Genomic DNA, 19,467 nt, shown 5'->3' on the forward strand with positions numbered 1-19,467 from the left:
TATATGAGGGGGACTTCAGGAAAATTGGTGATGAAGCAGAGACTGACCCTCTCTCACACACACACACACACACACACACAAAACAGAGAGAAAGTTGGGACCTACATATCCCACACTCTCAGGAAAAGAAGCATTGGTGCTTCTGCCAAGGGACAAGGAGGGGGAGAGGCCTGGGAGGGAGAGGGGTCTGGCAGAGGTGGAGAATGGTTTCTTTGTGGTGAGTTTAGCCAGTTGAATCTTGGAAGGGTCACTTACCCAAGGGAACCTGCCTAAGGGAGGATCTAAGAGAGGGATGGGAGTCTTTTGAGAGCATAGGCAGTGTATAATAGGGGATGTCAGGCCATTTTGTCAAGCCCTCAATGTTGTTGATTGTAACCATGAATCTTATTCTTCATGGAGTGAAGCTTGGTGGTTGCCGTTGGTCCTGAGGGGTGAGGGAGGGAGTAATAGAATAGATGGAACCTGGGACATTTTGGGGTTGATGGAATTGTACCACATGGTATTGCAATAATGGATACAGGCCACATTAAATTTTATCAAAATTTATGAGAGTGTATGGCCAAAATGTAAAGCATTACCTCCCTATACATTTTGAAGTCTTTTAGCTATATAAACTTGTTTTTATTTATCTTTTCCCACTTTTATTCAAGGTCTTTTTCCAGGTATATTGCTAGTTGGTACTTGGTAGAAATCCCTCAGTACCAGAGAGGTTCATCCCTTGGAGTTTTGTTCCACACTGTGGGGAAGGTAATGCATTTATATGCTGAGTTTAGTTTAGAGAGTGGCCAAATTTGAGGAACAAGAAGGGTCTCAGGTGGTAACTCTTAAGCACCCTACAGCTCTAAGCTAAATCATCACTATCAAGGCCCTCAATTGACCATCCTTCTTCAGTAGGCATTGCCACTGTATTTGGGGGATTGTTGCTGTTCCATTAGAGAATATTACGAGTTTCCAGATAGGGAATTCAATATTCTTTCCTATATTGTGTGAATCTCCACCCACTGTGACAATGCCCCATGAACATTTGAACACATTTATGTACCTTATATGTATGCCCCAGGTGAACTTCTTCCCATGCATCCCCCATTACTGACAACCCACACAAATGATCCACCCTGCCACAGTTGTAACCCTTCTGTTGACCAAAACTTCCTCAAAAATGAAGTCACAAATATCGCTAAATAGAATTAATAGGAAAATGAAATAATGATAAGTTTAAAGATAAGAAATAAAATATATAATATTTAGAAACACTAAAACTAAAATAAAATTTCATATTAGGATATTAAAAATAATGGAAAATATTAAAGAAAATTTTTTTGACATTTTGCCTTTCATCACTGTAATATCTATTGTGCTATATGTACAGTAACATTTTATTCCATTTATTCCCCCAGTGTCAAACTTTTTTCATTTTGTCTTCAAAGAAGTTTTATGTCACAGTAAAGTCACATACAGGACACAGGTGGCTCCCATAGACCCAACATCCTTCCACTTTTCCCCTTCCTATATCAATAGCATTTTTATGTGAACGGTACATTTGTTACATCTGATTTACAAATATTGAAACATAGCCACTAACTATGGTCAGTGGTTTACAATGTGATCTACAGTACACTCTAGACCATACACTTTTATAAATTTTTGATGAAATTCAACATGGCCTGTATCCATCATTGCAAGATCAAGTAGATCTTGATCTTCCATCGCCTCTTAAATACCCCCTCTTCCATCAACTCTATTACTCCCTCCCTCTCCCCCAGGGGCCCATGGCGACCACCAGGCATCACTCTTGAAGCACAAGATACATATTTACTTGAATTCCTGCAAGCATATAAATGTATTCAAGTATTTATGCGGCATTGTCACAGTGGTGGAGATTCACACAATAACTAAAAAAATATCAAATTGCATCCTGGGCAGCTCTGCCATATTTTCTAATTGGGCAGCAAGAATCCCCTAATACAGGGGCAGTGACTACTGAAAGAGGATGGTCCAATGATGGGCCCCTGATATTGATGTCTGTACTTATGAACCTTTACTTTTGAAATTGAAACTTAGCCTAGTATTATAGGGTGAGTAAAAATTACCTCCAGACAGCCTCTTGTTGCTCAAAAGTGGTCTCTCTCTAATTCAAACTCAGCATATAAATAAATGCATTATCTTCCCCCAAACATGGGGCATGACTGCTGGGGATGAGCCTCCCTGGCATAGAAGGATCACCACCAGGCACCAACTAGCAATGCAACTGAAGAAAGACCTTGACCAAAAGGGGGGAAAGGTAAAGACAAATGAGTTTATATTGCTAAGAAACTTCAATGTGAGTCAGGAGGTCATTCCAGAGGTTACTCTTATGCACATCTCAGCAGCATCTCGTTGACTGCCAAAGTAAATATAACTTCAAATAGCAGGAAATTGAGGGCTCTGGAGACATCCAAAAAATAAAGGCAGGGCAGACAGCTCTGGAGTTTCATACCCTGACAGCAAATGTTTTCCCTACATATGGCTCTTCTCCTTTTCTTTGAACCTGTAGTTAGAACTAGAGCTGATGGGTGTATGTCCAAGAGACTTAAATCTTTGGGCTGTCCATGTGCCAGCTGGGCCCTGAATCTCAACAGAGTTGCAACACCTACTCTCTAGTTCATTAGTCTCATCCCAGGACAACTAACAAGTAGATGATGATGGACAGCAACCATCCCTAGGAACAGAGTCTGCAATTGCAAACAAGATAATCCCATCCATCTGCCCCATGTGATCTAAGCCACCTCTCAATTAGAGGCAGAGTGAGCATCACCATCCAGAATCCTTAGGATTGGGGAATGAAAAGATGGACTAAAGTAGACTTACTGGTATTCTACTATAGACTTATTGTGATTCTAGCAATGGAAATACTTATGTCATTCATGTGGAGACAGGGGCCGCTGGAGATTCTGATGGGGGATGGGGAAAAGGGAAAAACAAATGTAATATGGGACATTTTCAGGACTTGGGAATTGTCCTGAATTATATTGCAATGAAAACTACAGGCCATTATATATCTTGCCATAACTTATGAAATTGTGTGGGACAGAATGTAAACTACAATGTAAATTATAATCCATGCTTAGTGGTAATGCTCCAAAATGTGATCAACAATTGTAACAAATGTACTGCACTAATGAATGATGTTGTTAATGTGGAAAAATGTGGGAGGGCTTGGTAGTGTGGCATATGGGAATCCCCTATATAATTTATGTAACATTTATATAATATTAGTATCTTTAAAAAAGATAAAAATATATTTTTAAAAATCTCAATATTAGTGATATTTTGTTTTGTATACAGAAAGCTAAGAAATGGTAAAAATAACATACAGGCTTATATTCTTCTTAAATGTTTTTATCTCTTTCTGCTTTGAAAAAGAGGTACTTTGTTTCCCCCCCCCCCCCCCCAGTTGTCTGCTCTCTCTGTCCATTTGCTGTGTATCCTTCAGTGACTGCTTCTATCCTTATCAGTGGCACCAGGAATCTGTGTTTCTTTTTGTTGAGTCATTCTGTTGTGTCAGCTCTCTGTGTTTGCGGGGCCATTCTTGGGCAGGCTGCACTTTCTTTCACACCAGGTGGCTCTCCTTACAAGGGGCACTCCTTGTGCGTGGGGCTCCCCTACGCGGGGGACACCCCTGCATGGCACGGCACTCACTGCGTGCATCAGCACTGCGCATGGGCCAGCTCCACAGGGTCAAGGAAGCCGAGGGTTTGAACCATGGACCTCCCATGTGGGAGGCGGACACCCTATCTACAATGGGCCAAGTCCGCTTCCCCTGTTTCATTTTAATATGAAAGAAAATTTAAAACACAAGTTTGTAAAAATAGATAATTGTTAAAATTTGTAATATTTTTAAAATTCCCTTAAAGAGAAGACATAAAATATCTTCAATTAATATGTATGCATATTCTTACTCAGAGAAAATAAATTTAATGCACGTAACTCAATCTATTTTTATATTAACATACAGGTATCATAAATACTAGATTATTTATAAATATAGTTTATTGTAATTGACATATGGTATAGTATCATATACACTGTACTTTGACATATTGTTTTACTAAAGATTTTCTTTTGAAAAATGGAGTGAAGATGATAATGACTTGAAAAATGAATACCACTAGCAGGAGGCCGATTTGGGAAAGATATTTATACCTGTATATTTTATTTTTTTATTATGGAAAATTTCAAAAATGTGGAAGAAAAGGGACTTTCATTGAACATACCTCACATAGACTAATCACACAGCAACAGAAATTGTCATGGTCAGTTTTGTTTCATAAATACCATATGCTCTTCCCACAAGCATTAAATCGTTTTTAAGCAAACCTCATGATTTACATCAATTCATTGGAAAATATTTTAGAATGTATGAGGATTAGATAACCATTTCAAAAATATAGCCACTACTATTATCTTATCTAAAATTTTTAAAATTATTTCTTTTTAATAAAATTTACTTTATTTCACCTTCAAAAAATTAAATAGGCAAAAGACAGCTTAAATTATGGAAATATTACTTTAAAATCCTGCTTTTAGGGTTAAATAAAATAAATGTACCTGGACAGGATTTTTAAAATAATAATTTCTTAATAGCAAAAAGTAGAATATAGGTGTAAGAAAATGCAAATAAAACTAGTTGATGGTAAGAGTGAGAGAAAAAAATGAAACAATTGCCAGTCCTTGTTTTTTTCACTGTATGCTATCTTCAACTGATTTGGACGATTCTGGTAAAGGAACAGGTTTTTGGAACAGTGGATGGGTTTGGACAGGGGAAGGTGGAGCAAGTGAACTGTTTTGCACATTTTTGCCAGACTCAGGGCCCGCTCTTAGCATTGAATGGATATCCTCAGACAATGCAGGTTACAAGGCCTTAAAGAAGTGTCATTTACAATAGAATTTCAAGTATAAAATACTTACCAACCAAGGGAACAAAAATATGCATGCCCTCTCTCTAGATGTTTGTAAAGCATTATGGAGAAAAAATCAAGAAGATATAAATGAATATAAAATATTAGGAAAGTTCAATGTCATAAAAGTGTCAAAATACCAGCATTAAATCCCAGGTATTTTGGGTTGGTGAGTTGGAAATCAGACTTACAGTGAATAGTAAAATGAACTCTAGGTAGATTTAGGCCTAGTATGAATGGCTAAACACTATAGAATAATTTAAGTATGTATTGAAATATTATTTCCTAAAAATACAAAAATGCATCAATGATAACTGAAAGGATTGAGAAAATTGACTACTTTGAAATTCAAATTTTCTTTCAGTTAAGTGAAAGTATACAAAGAGTGGGAAAAAAAGCCTAAGTATGAGTGAAGACATTTCCAACATAAATAGCTGACAAAGGGCTATAATCCAGAATATTCATGCTACCATTAGATCCAGAAAGAGGTACCCTTGTCAGGAGCTTCTTGCTAAAGTGGGCCCTGCATATCACAAATACAAATGCATACACACAGAAAAGTAATTAAAGAATATGTGTTTGCATTTGTAACACAGGAAGTATGCTCAATACTAAATAATAAATGCCTTAAAATAAATAATAATAATAAATGCCTTCAACATTCACATGCATTGTGGATAACACCAATCAGGACCCAGAAAAATGCTTCTCAAAGTCTTGCCTTCTTCCTCCAATGAAAATAAATGCCTGTGAATGTCTGGTGGACCGGTAATTACCAGTGCTTACAACCTAAGACAACTCTGCTTTGAACATTTAATAAAATAAATATCTTAAATTTATTCAATTTCCAAACATTAAAATTTCAGATTTAATTCAATAAATTTGATTTAAAATGTTTGTGCCCTTTAAATATAATTTGTATTTTTCCCTTTACTAGTCATAAATGATTTAGAAAATCTTAGAGAAACAATGCCATGGGAATGAAAGACTCACACACCAAAACTCATAGGCAGGGAGGGCTTTTGTCTGTTTTTTCTCTTGCTTATATATCATGTATTTTTGTATTTGGCCAAGGACTGTGGGTAAAGTTAAATTTCTAAGGATGTTTTGCCTTGGAACAAGAAACTCTGTCTCTAGACTCACATCCTCTCTAGTGGCAGAAAGGGCAAGAGGAAGCCATTTTCAAACTTCAAGCAAAAAGAGATAGCTAGTGCAGAGATAAGCAAGGACAGAGCAATTGTTGCTCTGGAGCAGGAGCAGGTGAGCTTTAATAAATCACTTAACCATGCCCTTGCCAAGGTGGTGGAACTAACTCACACAAAGCAAAATATTTTTTGAAAGAAGTAGATTTTAAGAAATATATGTATAGTTTATTGGCTGGTCTTACCTGGAATTTCTTTGTGTGTGTGTGTGTTGTGCTTTTAATCACTGTAAGATCTCCTATCTTTTATGTGTGATGACAATTTCTACTGTATGTTCCCCCAGTGTTTTCCTTTTTTTTTTTCACTTTATTTTCTGAGAAACTTTAGGTTACAGAAAAGTCACATAGTGTGGGCAGCTGCGGGCCTCTGGGAGGGTCGACGCAGATGGCCGGGTGAGCTCTCCAGACGGGGGCTGCCCCACGGTCAAAGGAGAGGAGGGGGGTCGGCACGAAGCCGTTGGGCCCTCGCTCTCTCCGCTCAGGCACGGGGGACGCGCGGTGCAAGCAAAAACACCACGGAGACGAGGTCTGGGCACAAGTCTGCTTTATTGTAGAAGGGGACATGGTTTTATAGGGTCTAGGGATACGTAAAGGGACTTGATTGGTGCCGGCGGGTGCTGTTGCTTGCGTAGACGGTTACTGGACAGTAGGCGGTTACTGGACAGTAGGCGGTTACTGGACAGTAAGCTGGCTAAAGGGTTAGGAGCAAGGGAGGGGAAGGGGAAAGTGTGGGCTGTCTAGATAACGGCTAGGCGGAAGACGGAGAAGGAGAGAAGGAGGGGCAGCGCCGGCTGCCAATACTGGGCGGGAAGGAGACGGGGACAACATAGAAAATACAGGAGATTCCTATGTGCCACCACCTCCCACACATCCTCCCCTACCAATAGGATCCAATAACACGAGCATGGTACATTTGTTACAATCAATGAGCAAATATCGAAGCATTGCTACGAACCATGGTCTGTGGTATATATTGTGGTTTACCCTTTGCACCATACATACATATATATTTTTAGGTATTGGGGCCAATACTGGAACTGGGACTTGATAACGTGGGAAGCCAGTACTCAACCAATGAACCACATCACCTTTCCTGAGTTGTTTGTTCTTGTTGTTGTTTGCTTGTTTTTTTTTAAATCTTTTTTTAAAGATACAGAGATCACACAAAATGTTATATTAAAAGTTATGAGTTTCCCATATACCCCACTCCCCATGTCTTTTGCTAATCATGGTGAACCCCAGACGACACCTGATAGTGTTGCTAACAAGATGACTCAGGGCACAGAAAACCTCATGTGTAGTCTGAGGACGGTGGCCTGGCCACACTGGAAGGTTCATTCAGGGCTTGGTGCACTGAAATAAGACCTATCAGTCTTATCTCCCCAAACTCTGGGGAGGGGAGAGGACCAGAGATTAAGTTCAAACACATGAGCATTCATTCGGTCAATCATGCTGAAGTAGAGAAATGACATCCAAACTCAGTTTACCTGAAACTTGAGCCACACCACATAGTGTATGATAACTATGTGATTTATTGTGGAGGCACTGGAGGGGATGGAGACTGAAGTTCAGCTTCAAGAGAAGGCAGGCAGTCAGGCAAGTCTGCGTGATAAACCCCAAATTAAAAACCTGGACAAGAAGGCTTGGAAGAGTTTCGTGGTAGAGAATATTCCCTGAATGTTGTTACACATTATTGCTGGAAGATTGGTGTTGTCCACATAATTCCTTGAATTCCGTGTTTGGTGTCTCCTGAAATCAGTCCTGTGCACCTTTTTTTTTTTTGTTGTTGCTCACTTTAATCTATAAGACTGTGAGTATAACATCTTTGCCCAGTTCCTTGTCTTTGTCTAGCAGATCCTTGGACTGAGGGCAATTGTGGAGTCCCCAGAATGCAGTGTACAACTGACTCCCCTTTCTCCAAACACAGAAGACAAAAGAACTCTAGAAGTACAACTCTTCCAACTGTTGCCAAGCATTAACTTCATAAGAATATCAAGAAACTGGAAAATGTACAGGACAAATAAGGATACAGGAAACTGGTAAATGTGATTCCATACATTTATTTGCATGAAGAAACCATGATTGACAAGAAAATTTTGGTAATTCTAATGTTCTCCCTTTTGGAAATGCACATCTATTTTGTCATTGATTTCTACAGAATTTTAATGAAATAGGTGTTATAATCAAATGTATATTATAAAATTAATCATATTATAGTTAGTCAATGAAATGAGGTATAAAGATGACTTTCTTCTGGTGACTGAATAAGTGGAAAACCATTCAATTCTTGGAAACCGAATATCCAGAAATGTAAACTAGCATTCTACAATAACCTAAAATCTGTCATGAACACAGTGAAGAAATAGTTCAAGATATGAATAGATTTCCAGTTTGTTTACCATTCATCTCCTTCACCTTTGTCGTATAAAGGGTCAGAGAGTTTGAAGTAAGTGCAATAGAGAAAGAAGGCTTAAGTGTTTCTGTAGAAGTATCAGTCAACCTGTAAATATGAGTTCTACTATGCATGTTTTGAGGTAAGGAGCCTCAACAAAGTAAAATGGAGGTCAAGGGAGCACACATACATATAGTTTTTTTTTCTCTTTTTATTTATTTATTTTTGTTATACTTATAACATGTAATAAGCAGAGGCTATCTGGACACAGTAAAAGACAGGAAACAGGACAGAGGAGACAGATTGCCATGTGATGAAGGGAAATTTTGAGATATAGATTATTAGCAACCTATTTCCAGAATGCTACAGACTTAGGGGAAAGCGTGCTGCCAATATGTTGACTGGACTTCTAGTCTCTAAATCTGTGAGACATTAAATACCTCTCACACACAGCCAACCAGACTATGGTATTTGTTTTAGAAGCCTGGGAAAACTATGGCATCAAACTTCTGCTTAAAACATTCTGTTACTTTTCACTGCTCTCAAGATGAGGAGACAATACCTACAACTGGGTGCTGGGGGAGGTCCCAGGGGAAAGGTAATGAGATGATGCTGAGTTCACAGAGAAAGATAGAGCTATCTTCTCAAGAGAGTAGCAGAGGGAGGGAGGCACAGTGCTGGGACCTGGTGACCAGGCACTAACCAAGGCTTCTGCAACCAAAGGAAACTAGAAAACCAGTCTTGGTCTGCATCTACTTGGGGAGCAGTAAATGTGTGTGGATAAGCATTCATGTTTTAAGGTTAAAGACCTCAGTTTTCAATATGATTCTGCCTCACTTACCTCTCTATTCAGTTCCTAACTCCAAGAATGTAGTGCACAATAAATAGTGATTAAATGAGGCCACAGGTTCAAAGCATTTCACACAGTATGGAGCATTTACTAGCTAGTGTCAATACTGTAGGTGTGCACTTTCTCATTCATTCATGTCTTTCAGCAATCTTATCCACACCCACCTCCTTTACTATTTTTAGAGGGAAAGCTCCAATCATTGATATGGAGAGACAGTTCTGATTCTTACTATCCATGTGTATGTGTGATCTTTCTTTCTCATTTTATATGTTTGCATGTGTATGTGTATTTATATACATATGTATTTTTTATGGTACTACCTTGGACCGAAAAATCTGAGATTTGCAACATACTATGATTTCTACCTTCTTCCTGCAAAAATAATTATGTAATTATAGAAATATAGGCTCTTATGAAGCACTTTCTTGTTCTAAAATCATTTAAAACTCACTCCTCATCACCCATGTAGTAGTTGCTAATATTTTTTATAGTAGAGGAAATTACAGCAGAGATAGTTTATATGATTCACTTACGCAAGCTCACAGATAATTCACAGCAGAGATAGGAGTCAAAACCAGGCTGTCCACTTCCAGAGCCCTTTTCCATAATCTCCAGTTTCCCCAAAATTGAGAGAGTGTGCACTGAATAATAGGTCTTATTTCGTCTGGAGGGTTAGGGAAAGTGACAGCTCATTGAACTCTTGGTCTGCAGTAGGATCACTGTCATCAACGAGCTGATAAATGTTGAGTTCTGGAATATGAACCCCAGTTTGCCTAACCCATAAGGCTATTGCTTTCCATTTGCTGTTGGGAGAACAGACCTATCATGATCAACAAGGAACTTCCAGAATTTATATTCTCAGGCTCCTCCTATTGAGTCAAAATAGAGGGAAGACAGGAATCTGGTACTGGTGTGGTTTTTTTAAATAATTGCATTTCATGAAACTCTGATATACATAAAGAACATCACATCACTCATTTTAGTGTACAGCTTGATGCCTTATCACAAAGAGTACACAGCCCTGTACCCATCACCTGGTAAAAGAATAGAACAAAAGCCTGGATTAGCCACCATCAGTTTTCATGGTTAAGATTAGTTGACCTCTTCTCTTCTGCTTAATTTGTGGGACGAGTTTATTGGTCCTTGCTGGAAGATCATGCCCCTTGCCACTGTTTCAAAAGTCACCTGCCATTCCACACATCCTTCCCACCTTATCTCCTCTATGGTAGCCACCAACAGTAAATGTTGGTTTCTTTAATACTGATCTAAACATTTTCAGGGAAGGAAGGGCTTCTCTCCCTTCAACATTGAAGAAAACTAAAACCTTCAATATATTGCAAAGCACGGAATATATAATAGCATAAACTGGTGAATTTATTGAAATGGAGAATAAAGAGAAAAATGGTAAATGCTGCAAAAGTGCATCTAAGGAAGTTAAAAAAAACAAAGGAAAGCAAAATTATAATTTTGTATTTTTTCTATTTTCAAAAGTTAAAAGCGTGTTGCAATTATTTCTTACAATATTCATGGGACATAGCTATGTTTAATAATATGCTAAAGGAAATTGAGAAATAGAATATGACTTTGTCCCAGTTGTTACAACCAAACACTGTACAATCTTGGCAATTTCTTATGAATCTGTAATTTTGTCACAATAATAATTAAAACAACAAAAACAATGCCAAAAGCACCATAGTTATTGAAAACATATCATCCCAACAATTCATAATTTTACACTATTCTAAATACCATTCAAAGGAATTAGGAAGAAAAGAACAACATGCAGAAGTCTTCCAAGTAGTTCTACAATTACTAGATCAATTGTAATGTCAGAAGTAGAGCTAATAGAAAGTCCTAAGTTTTTCTCTAAATGTGTGTGTAAAATTATTGATATGAGAATTATTTCCAAATTATAAAAGGAAACCCATCCCAACTAATGGTCCAGAAAAAAATACCAATCTCTTAGGATTTTATCGTATCTGTATCCATCCAGGTATAAGATGAGAATCAGATTCATTAGCGTCCATCTATTTGGAATAAGGATGTAATTGCATTTCTGGAAAAAATGTCATTATGGACACTTAGGGCCCATTCATCCTTGACTCTTACTTTGACCTTACAATAATGTTAGGTCTGTTACAAACAAATCACTGAAACTGAGTTCTTCTAGAAGGAAAAGAAAAAAATTCACAAAATCTTGCGGAAGACAGTTTAAATTGTAATGTAAACTATAATCCACACTTAGTGGCAAAATCTCCAATACACTGTCATCAGTTTTAACAGATCTACCATACTAATGAAGAACGTTGTTGATGTGGAAACGTGTGGGAGAGTTAGGCCCCAAAGCTGGGCCTTAGTGGACAACCAGAGGAAAAACTTTAACATGAGAGTTAGGCAGAACTTGCATTTACTATGCCTGCAGACAAAAGCCAAGGTCAGTCTAAAGCGACTCAGACCTGACTCTCCATGTTGCACTTTTATTCTTGCTTAAATACTAAGTTACTATTTATCATTTGCCTTTATTTTGCATTAGCTTTTATGCATATGGATGGACACATCCATATGCATAACAATTATGTACATAGCTAGTTATATAATTGCATTAGTTTGTTCCGGAAGTCATGCTTGCACATACATTGCATGATCAAAAAAGGGGTGGTTAACTCTAACCCTGGGTGGGAATTTTACTATGTTAATTAAGCAAGTTGAAGTGAGGACAGCAAGGGGCTCCTTTTGCATGGGTCCGGCCAACCAACTGAAGCTGGTTTTCATACTTCCTTGCTTTAGCAGGATGATCTTGACTATCAAAAGCAGAATTTGGCACCAAGAGAGAGTTGCATTTCATGACTTTGTAATTACATAGAATTAATTCCTTTGTATCCTAGCAACACTGAGAGAAACAAGTTACTTACAGGTATTTGGTCATCCGACATCCATCGGGAGGAGTAGAGAGTGGGGCATATGGGAATCCCCTACACTTTTTCTGTAACATTTATGTAATCTAAGTATCTTTTTTTAAAAAAGTATATTAAAAAATTGTGAGGAATGTTTGTTTTCTTTGGTCCAAATGTCTCTCTTTTTCTGTCTTCTGAGGTAGTAATATTGTGGTGTGTACTTTTAATATCCAGTATCCTATTTGCCTAATTTATGTTAATCATTTTCTCTAGGTTACGTACTGTTCAGAAGTAATGATATATATTTTTCTTTAATTCATATTTAACGACAGCTGGGTTACTTAGGTTTTTGTACATCTTACAGATACATTCAATGCCTGTCAGTAACTCTGGTCCTGGCTACAAACACTTTTCTGTAGCTTTGTTCAAAAGCATTTTTAATGTGGAAATACTCTCTCAGAATTTTACTTACTTTTTCCTTCTTTCTCCTTTTTAAAAAAAATTCACCTTGAAGCTATAATTCCAAAAGATTTATATCCTTCTCTTGTCCCCCAAAATTCTTAAGCTATTCAGCATGAGAGCATAATCACCCCTTCAGATTATCCACCTTTATCCTCAATTCAAATAATTTCGATTCTTAGAAGTCTAATGACTTTCAGCATCTTAACCTCCTCTTCAGGGGTTCTAAGTACCTTTGTAGCCCCATTCTGTTATTAGCAACAGTTTGTTGAAGGGACATCAGAAGGTAATCCCTGTGCTCAGGAGTTCAATCACGTGACATGTATAGGACTCCTCTTGAAGTTCCTGGGAAGGCAGTGGTGCAGGCACGTGGGATGGGAGAATACGTCCTGTAGATCTTCCAAGACTAGTGAGTGCAGGTGGTGGAGACACAGAAGTGATGCCCACAGGAAGGGTCAGTGGGTCCCTCAAGTAATCCAGACGGAGGAGCAGAGCACTGTCAATCAGAGAACTCCTCGGCATTTTTAACTCATGCCTCTGTTGCCCAGACAAAATGAAGGCAGTTACGGAATGCTCTGAGTCAGGTAGCGCCCTAAGCCAAGTCACCGTTTATTTCCAGAGGGCAAGAAGATATTCCTACTTGAAATTTAAGTTCAATCAAGAATAAACCTGTCCCTTTCCAAAAGAGGTTTATGGTAACCAAATAATTTGGGGAAAATTTCTCTTCATAGATGTGTTACTAATAAGAAATGCCAAGGAATTGTAGTACTGTGTATTGTTCTTTTCTGGGTTTCACTTTAAATGAATATATTTTAAAAACAACAACAAAAGTAATAGTCCACAACTGAAAGCAACTTTTTGGTGAACAAGTTAACAAATGGATAAATAAATTGTTATATATCATTACAATGGAATAGTAGTCAGCACTAACAAGTAATTAAATACTGGTTAACAAAATATGAAGGAAACTCAGAACACATACACTGAGCAAATGAAGCCAGAATGTCCTCATTACAAAAATAGAAGGGTATTTGATGTATTATTTGTGTCGCTTTCAAGAATATATGAATATATAAACTTATCTATAGTAACAGAAACCTCCTTTATGGTTTCTTATGGATTAGGGATTTGGGGAGGTGGGCAGAGAATTACTAACTACACAGAGAAGAGGCACAGTAAATATTTAGGAATGGTTATTTCTTCATTATTATGATTGTGGCAATAGTTTCATGAATGTATACATTTGACAGACTTACCAAATTTTACATTCAAAAACCTAAAATATACTTCAAAGAGAGTTTTTTTTTTTAATCTTAAAGGGCAACAAAACCTTTTTCTACACACACTGTGCATGTGTATTTGACGTTCAATGAACTTTCAGTTCAATTCCTACCTCTGTCCCTCTGGTAACCTCTTAAAATGCCAGTCACCCCTGTTGATAGGCAACATTGCATAAGGCAAAAAAGTCCTCTAACTCTTAAATTGCACCTTGACCTGAGGATCTAAAAGACACTAACATACCAGGCAGACTCACTACAGCTCTGATCTTGTTGACTGTTGAGGATCTTGTATATGAACAGGTCCTTTGAACATACAATGGAAGCTAGGTAACGGGAGAGATTACAGAAACATGTTCCTCTCTGGCACTTGAAACTTTTACCAGGGCAATTACCACACTTGCCAAGTATGGATCACCTATGCTTGCATAGCTTGTCTCATTTGATGTTCATAAATACTTTGCAAAATAAGCATTAGCTTTATGTTTTCTGTGATACTTTGGTGCAGGACACACTCCAGATAAATAGCCACAACCAAGTACTTTCTATTGAGGAGTATCCTGCTGACCCTTGTTTTGGGAGAAAATAACTTTTATTTTACTGTACAGTTCACAAACTTGTCCTTTGCTTCAAATGGACACACATTATCTTCCAAGATTGTTCCCAACAAAATAATCCTTGAAATGATGGGACAGGTCAGGCAGCACCTCCGCTCATAAAAAATAACAACCTAAGAGACCCACAGAATTGTCCACCTGGATTTGTGAGGTACTTACAAAACAGATGAATACAAAAATATAGGAAAATGGTAAATATATACAAAATGGGTTTATTGGAGCTTCAAAGAAACAATTTCATACACACTAATTGAACAATCCCATAAATGCTTTACAAAATTAATCCCCCCTAGAGCTGTTACTTCCTATGACACCTATTGAAATGGTATGAGCAGAAACAACTTTGAGTGTTTAAGTCATAAAATCATTATCCAAAAATTTTAGTGTTTGATTCAGGTATAGTTGTGCATCATCTAACTACACTCCAGAAATCACAGGAAAAAAATGAAGCAATGTGACAGCCAACAGATATCTCATCATTCATAATCTCTTACAGGACAGATTGTAAGGGGTTTCGAATCACATCCAATACAGAAGTAAGGCTTGAGTATTTCAGAAAATTTATCACTGAAAGTATGGATATGAGACCTGTCATTTAAACTGTAAAATGAAATCTCACCTAACTCATAGTCCAGAAAAATACCAATTCCTCTGGGCTTTTCCCATAACAGAAGAGGGACAGGAGCACTGCCTTCTGCAGCGTAGTCTCCATCCCGCAGCTGGATTGTCCAGCATCTCTTCTGTGCTGAGGGCTGCTTCCCCTTCCTGGAAAGGGAGTCTTCACAAACGCCCACGGTCCATTCAGGCTTGTCATCCACTTGGACCTCCCAGTAATGTCTGCCAGATTCGAAGCCTTCAGAACCCAGTACAACTGGAGCAATCATGAATCTCTTTGGAGTAGGAGGAAGCTTTTGCTTTGTCTTCACAAAAGTCACAGACTTCTTATCCTCTGAGACAAGCAGATTTGGGTGTGCTGTTTCAGGGTCTAGAGTAACCTCTTTTGTAAATTTCTGTATAATTTTCTTCAGAACTGAATCCTGTGGAGGAAGCCTGCATGCTTCTTTCCTGACCTGGAAAGAATAGAGATCTGGGCTTTTCAGGTTTTCACACCGGTCACGGATACTCTTGACATCTGCCAGCAGTTTCACTTCTGACTGCACACTCTTCTCTGCTACCTCTATTTGTAGTCTTTTGAGTGTGGCTATGTAACCTGAAAATTCGCTTATGTTTTTATCGAGTTTCTGTTCAATATTCTTCTCTTCATCAGCTAACCTTGACAAAAGTGCCTCATGCTCACGTTCTAAAAATTTGTTCAGGTGCTCAAATTCGAAGTTCATTTTCTGCATCTGGGTTTCCACCTTCTTTCTCACTTCTAATGACTTCCTGTCTTGGGTGGCCATGACTTCTTGCAGGTCTGCCACTTGCTTCTTCACAGTCCTGATGTAATGGCTGAGCCTCTTCCTGTGGTGAGAGGCAGCCTCATTGATTGGCCTCACACGATGACCCTGGTGGTCGGGGGGCTGAGCACACAGGGGACACAGCACCATTTTGTCCTCCTCACAGAAAAGGGTCAGGACCTGACTGTGCCTCTCACACAAGCGTGCTTCTTCCTGCCTCTTCCTCTTGCTCCTGGAGATGTGGAGGAGCTTGGCAGTTTCACTCATCTTTTCCAGCTGAGAGTTGGGCCTGAAGCGCCTCTCTCGGCATTGGTGGCGGCACACAGGACAAGGGAACCTGTCCTGTAGATTCTCCCAGGAGTGCTGGATGCAGGAACGACAGAAGTTGTGCCCACATTCGATGGTGACAGGGTCTCTCAGGAAATCCAAGCAGATGGGGCAGTTGGCTCCTGCCTGGAGTTCTGCCAGGGCTGCCAAAAGCGCCATCGGGCTGTGAGTGAAGGCCTGGACTGAGGGGAGGTCTCTTCAAGAGTGTTCTGCTCTGCAGGTTTTCTCCAGAGAGAAGCAGTTGGGGTCAGTAGTCAATTAAGGGCAAGTGGTCCTCTGTTGCTGAGTTAAGTCCACAGGGGAGGTCAGCTCACAAAGTGCAGCTAATCTCAGTGTAGTTGGGCAGTTATTCTTCAAGCCCTCAGGAGTTTAGCGAATACAAATCCAAGCTAAGCAATTCTTTTGGTGTGAAAAAGTGATGAATCTTAGATGTTTCTTTGTTCCTGAGAATGAGAAAATAATCTTAAGCAGCTGGTGGGATTTCATGTGGGTAGTAACACTATAGTCAAGGAACACATGTCTAGTCACCTCTACCACCTCCTAAGAGGTACCTGGATACCTGCTCCTGGTCCTGCTCCTGACTGGGAAGTCCTTCAGCACCACTCAGGGCTACTTCAATCTTCTGCTGTTCCCCTACATGGATCTAATCTCATCACGACACTCTCCCATTTAAAATGATTCAGGATTGCTGTTTTCCTCACGAGAACCCATCCCTGCTTGCAACTCCCCTCAGCCCATTTGTCTTTTCTCCCATTCCATGATTCTCCAGATCTCCTCCACTAGCCAACTTCTCCTAAGTCAATGACAGAGGAAGTGAGGATAATATCCTGTACTCTTCGGTAAACTCATGACTGCCCTGAATACACATAATTGTGAAATCTACCTTCCCCACTAACGAGTCAACCTCGGCATTGGAAGGGCTGTGTTTTCCCTGAACACCAACATGGGTTGGACCTCCACGCAACTCCTCAGTCTCTTGCCCAAAAGCTGGAGAATTACGAAAAAGTGAGACAAGTTCTTGGATCCCACAACTGGTTAAATTAAGAAAGATCAAGTCCTTAACGAGCTGGGATCTGGGACTCTCTCTATTTAGCACAGATATGGGATGATCTTGAGCAAAGCTCTTGGAGCAACTGGGAACCACAATGGAGAGTGTGTTCTCTGAAAGAAGCCAAACCCCAGTTCGGATTCCCTTGTGCTATGGATTCCTGCCCTGCCCAGAGCCGGCACTGAGGAAGCCATGGCTCCTACCACTCCAGCCTCGCTCCCCCATAGCGCCCCATCTCCCGACTTACCAAGGCATGTGGACTCTGAGGAGGGTCGCTCAGGAGTTTCCGTGAGGGGTGTCTCCGAGGCAGGTCGTCAAGGGTGTTTTCCACAGACAGTCTTGCATCTGATGGTGTGGTCAGTGAGGCTGACCTTGGCTTATATACACACGAGCAGGAGGGTGGAGCTCTTGAGACTCCGCCCACCAGGGTATGGGGGCTCCACCCATGAGGGGGGGCCAGGAGTGAAGATAGTGCGCGGGAAGGTTCAGAAGCCTGGGGGTTGTCGCGCAGAATCTCCTTAATTAAATCATTTCCAGGGGCCAGGTGCTGTGTGAATACAATGATTTCATTTATACCTGTGCAATCTTCATGTGACCCTTCACCAACCTGTAATGCCATCATTGATGAGGACGAAATGGAAGAAGTGAACAGCTACATGTGGAGTATTCATATTCTGCTCAAGTAATGTTTAAATCTGTACCCCGCTATTTAATTCTCTCATGTAAGAACAAGTTTGGGGTGTCCCCCGTGTAGGCGAAGCCCCATGCTCAAGGAGTGCTGCCCTTAAGGAGAGCCTCCCAGTGGGAAAAAAGTGCAGCCTGCCCAGGAGTGATGCTGCACAGAGGCAGAGCTGACCCAGCAAGATGCCTCAGCAAAAAGAGACACAGATCCCCCCCATGCAGCTGACAAGAACACAAGTGGACACAGAAGAACACACAGAGAATGGACATAGAAAGCAGACAACTGGGGGGTGGGGGGGAAGAGAAGGGGAGAGAAATAAATAATAAATCTTAAAAAAAAAAAGTGATCATTTAAAATAAAAGGACAAATTTGAGCCCTGTGAAGAGTGGGGGATGCTCGACCTTCCCTCTCAGTTGCAGAGGTCTGGGGTGAGTCCATTCTTTGCACCCTGCACGAGCCCTCAAGTTGTCTCAACTTCCAGTGCTGTAGATACACCTGCCTCCTATCCAGTAGCGGTGCTGTTTGTCGAGACCTAGATGGAAGGCCAACTCTGGTAGCTCTTGACCCCAAGGAAGAGAGTCTGTGGAAAGTCCCAAGTCAAGGAGGAAGTCACAGCGGCTGATTGTTCAGGTTCCCTGGCACATTGTCTCTAAGGTGTGAAGGAGCTGGAGAGGAGGAACCCTTGGGGAGAAAGCACACGCAGGAGACCCCAGAAGTAAGCAAGGAGCACCGGGGCCCAGCATGCAGCACTACCTGGATCACAGTGAGCCCGGGCTTTCCAGGGACTCGTTCCTGTGAATTTTGAATGTGTAGGAACAAAAACCAAGCACTCAGCTTCGCTCTTAACATGAGATTCTCTCCTGCTGTGTGGGATAGAGTCATTTCCTGTTCTCTTCTAAGGGACACTACATTTAGATGTAATTATCCTGCATGGTGGGGGTGGGGGAATGGTTTCCGTTGTCTTTTAAAATTGTGGCTCCCAAGCTTTTGAATGCACCAGAATCACCTGGTGACTGTGAAAACAGAGTGATTTCTGACCCTCTTCCCACTGCACCAAGTTTCTTATTCAGTAGGTTGAGGACAGCATCCAAGAATTGGAATTTTAAATCAATTCCAATGTTTTCCGTATGTCGATGTTCAGGATATCATGGATTTAGAACCCTGTCATACATCACTGCTTAGAATTTTTATCCTTACTGTATCTTCTTCACTCCTTCATTTCCCATACCCTTGAGACTGTTGTTAATAATTTCACCCACAATTCAGATTTTGAAGCCCATAGATGCATTCCATTTCCAATTTTACTAATTATTCTTTATCTGTTTATGTATGGGAGTCAATTCTTTATGAGGCCCTGCACATCCTATGAACAGAGTCTTTGAATAC

General features: G+C 40.0%; 1 protein-coding gene across 1 annotated transcript; it reads right to left on the bottom strand.

Moving 5' to 3' along the window:
- Positions 1-15,103: 15,103 nt before the first annotated feature.
- LOC101418945 (tripartite motif-containing protein 75-like) lies at positions 15,104-16,510 on the bottom strand. The gene has a single exon (XM_004482206.1). The coding sequence runs from the start codon at positions 16,508-16,510 to the stop codon at positions 15,104-15,106; it is 1,407 nt and encodes a 468-aa protein (XP_004482263.1).
- Positions 16,511-19,467: the final 2,957 nt, after the last annotated feature.

This window comes from Dasypus novemcinctus, chromosome 1 (genome assembly GCF_030445035.2).
Source record: "Dasypus novemcinctus isolate mDasNov1 chromosome 1, mDasNov1.1.hap2, whole genome shotgun sequence".
In the NCBI taxonomy this organism is placed as follows: Eukaryota; Metazoa; Chordata; class Mammalia; order Cingulata; family Dasypodidae; genus Dasypus; species Dasypus novemcinctus.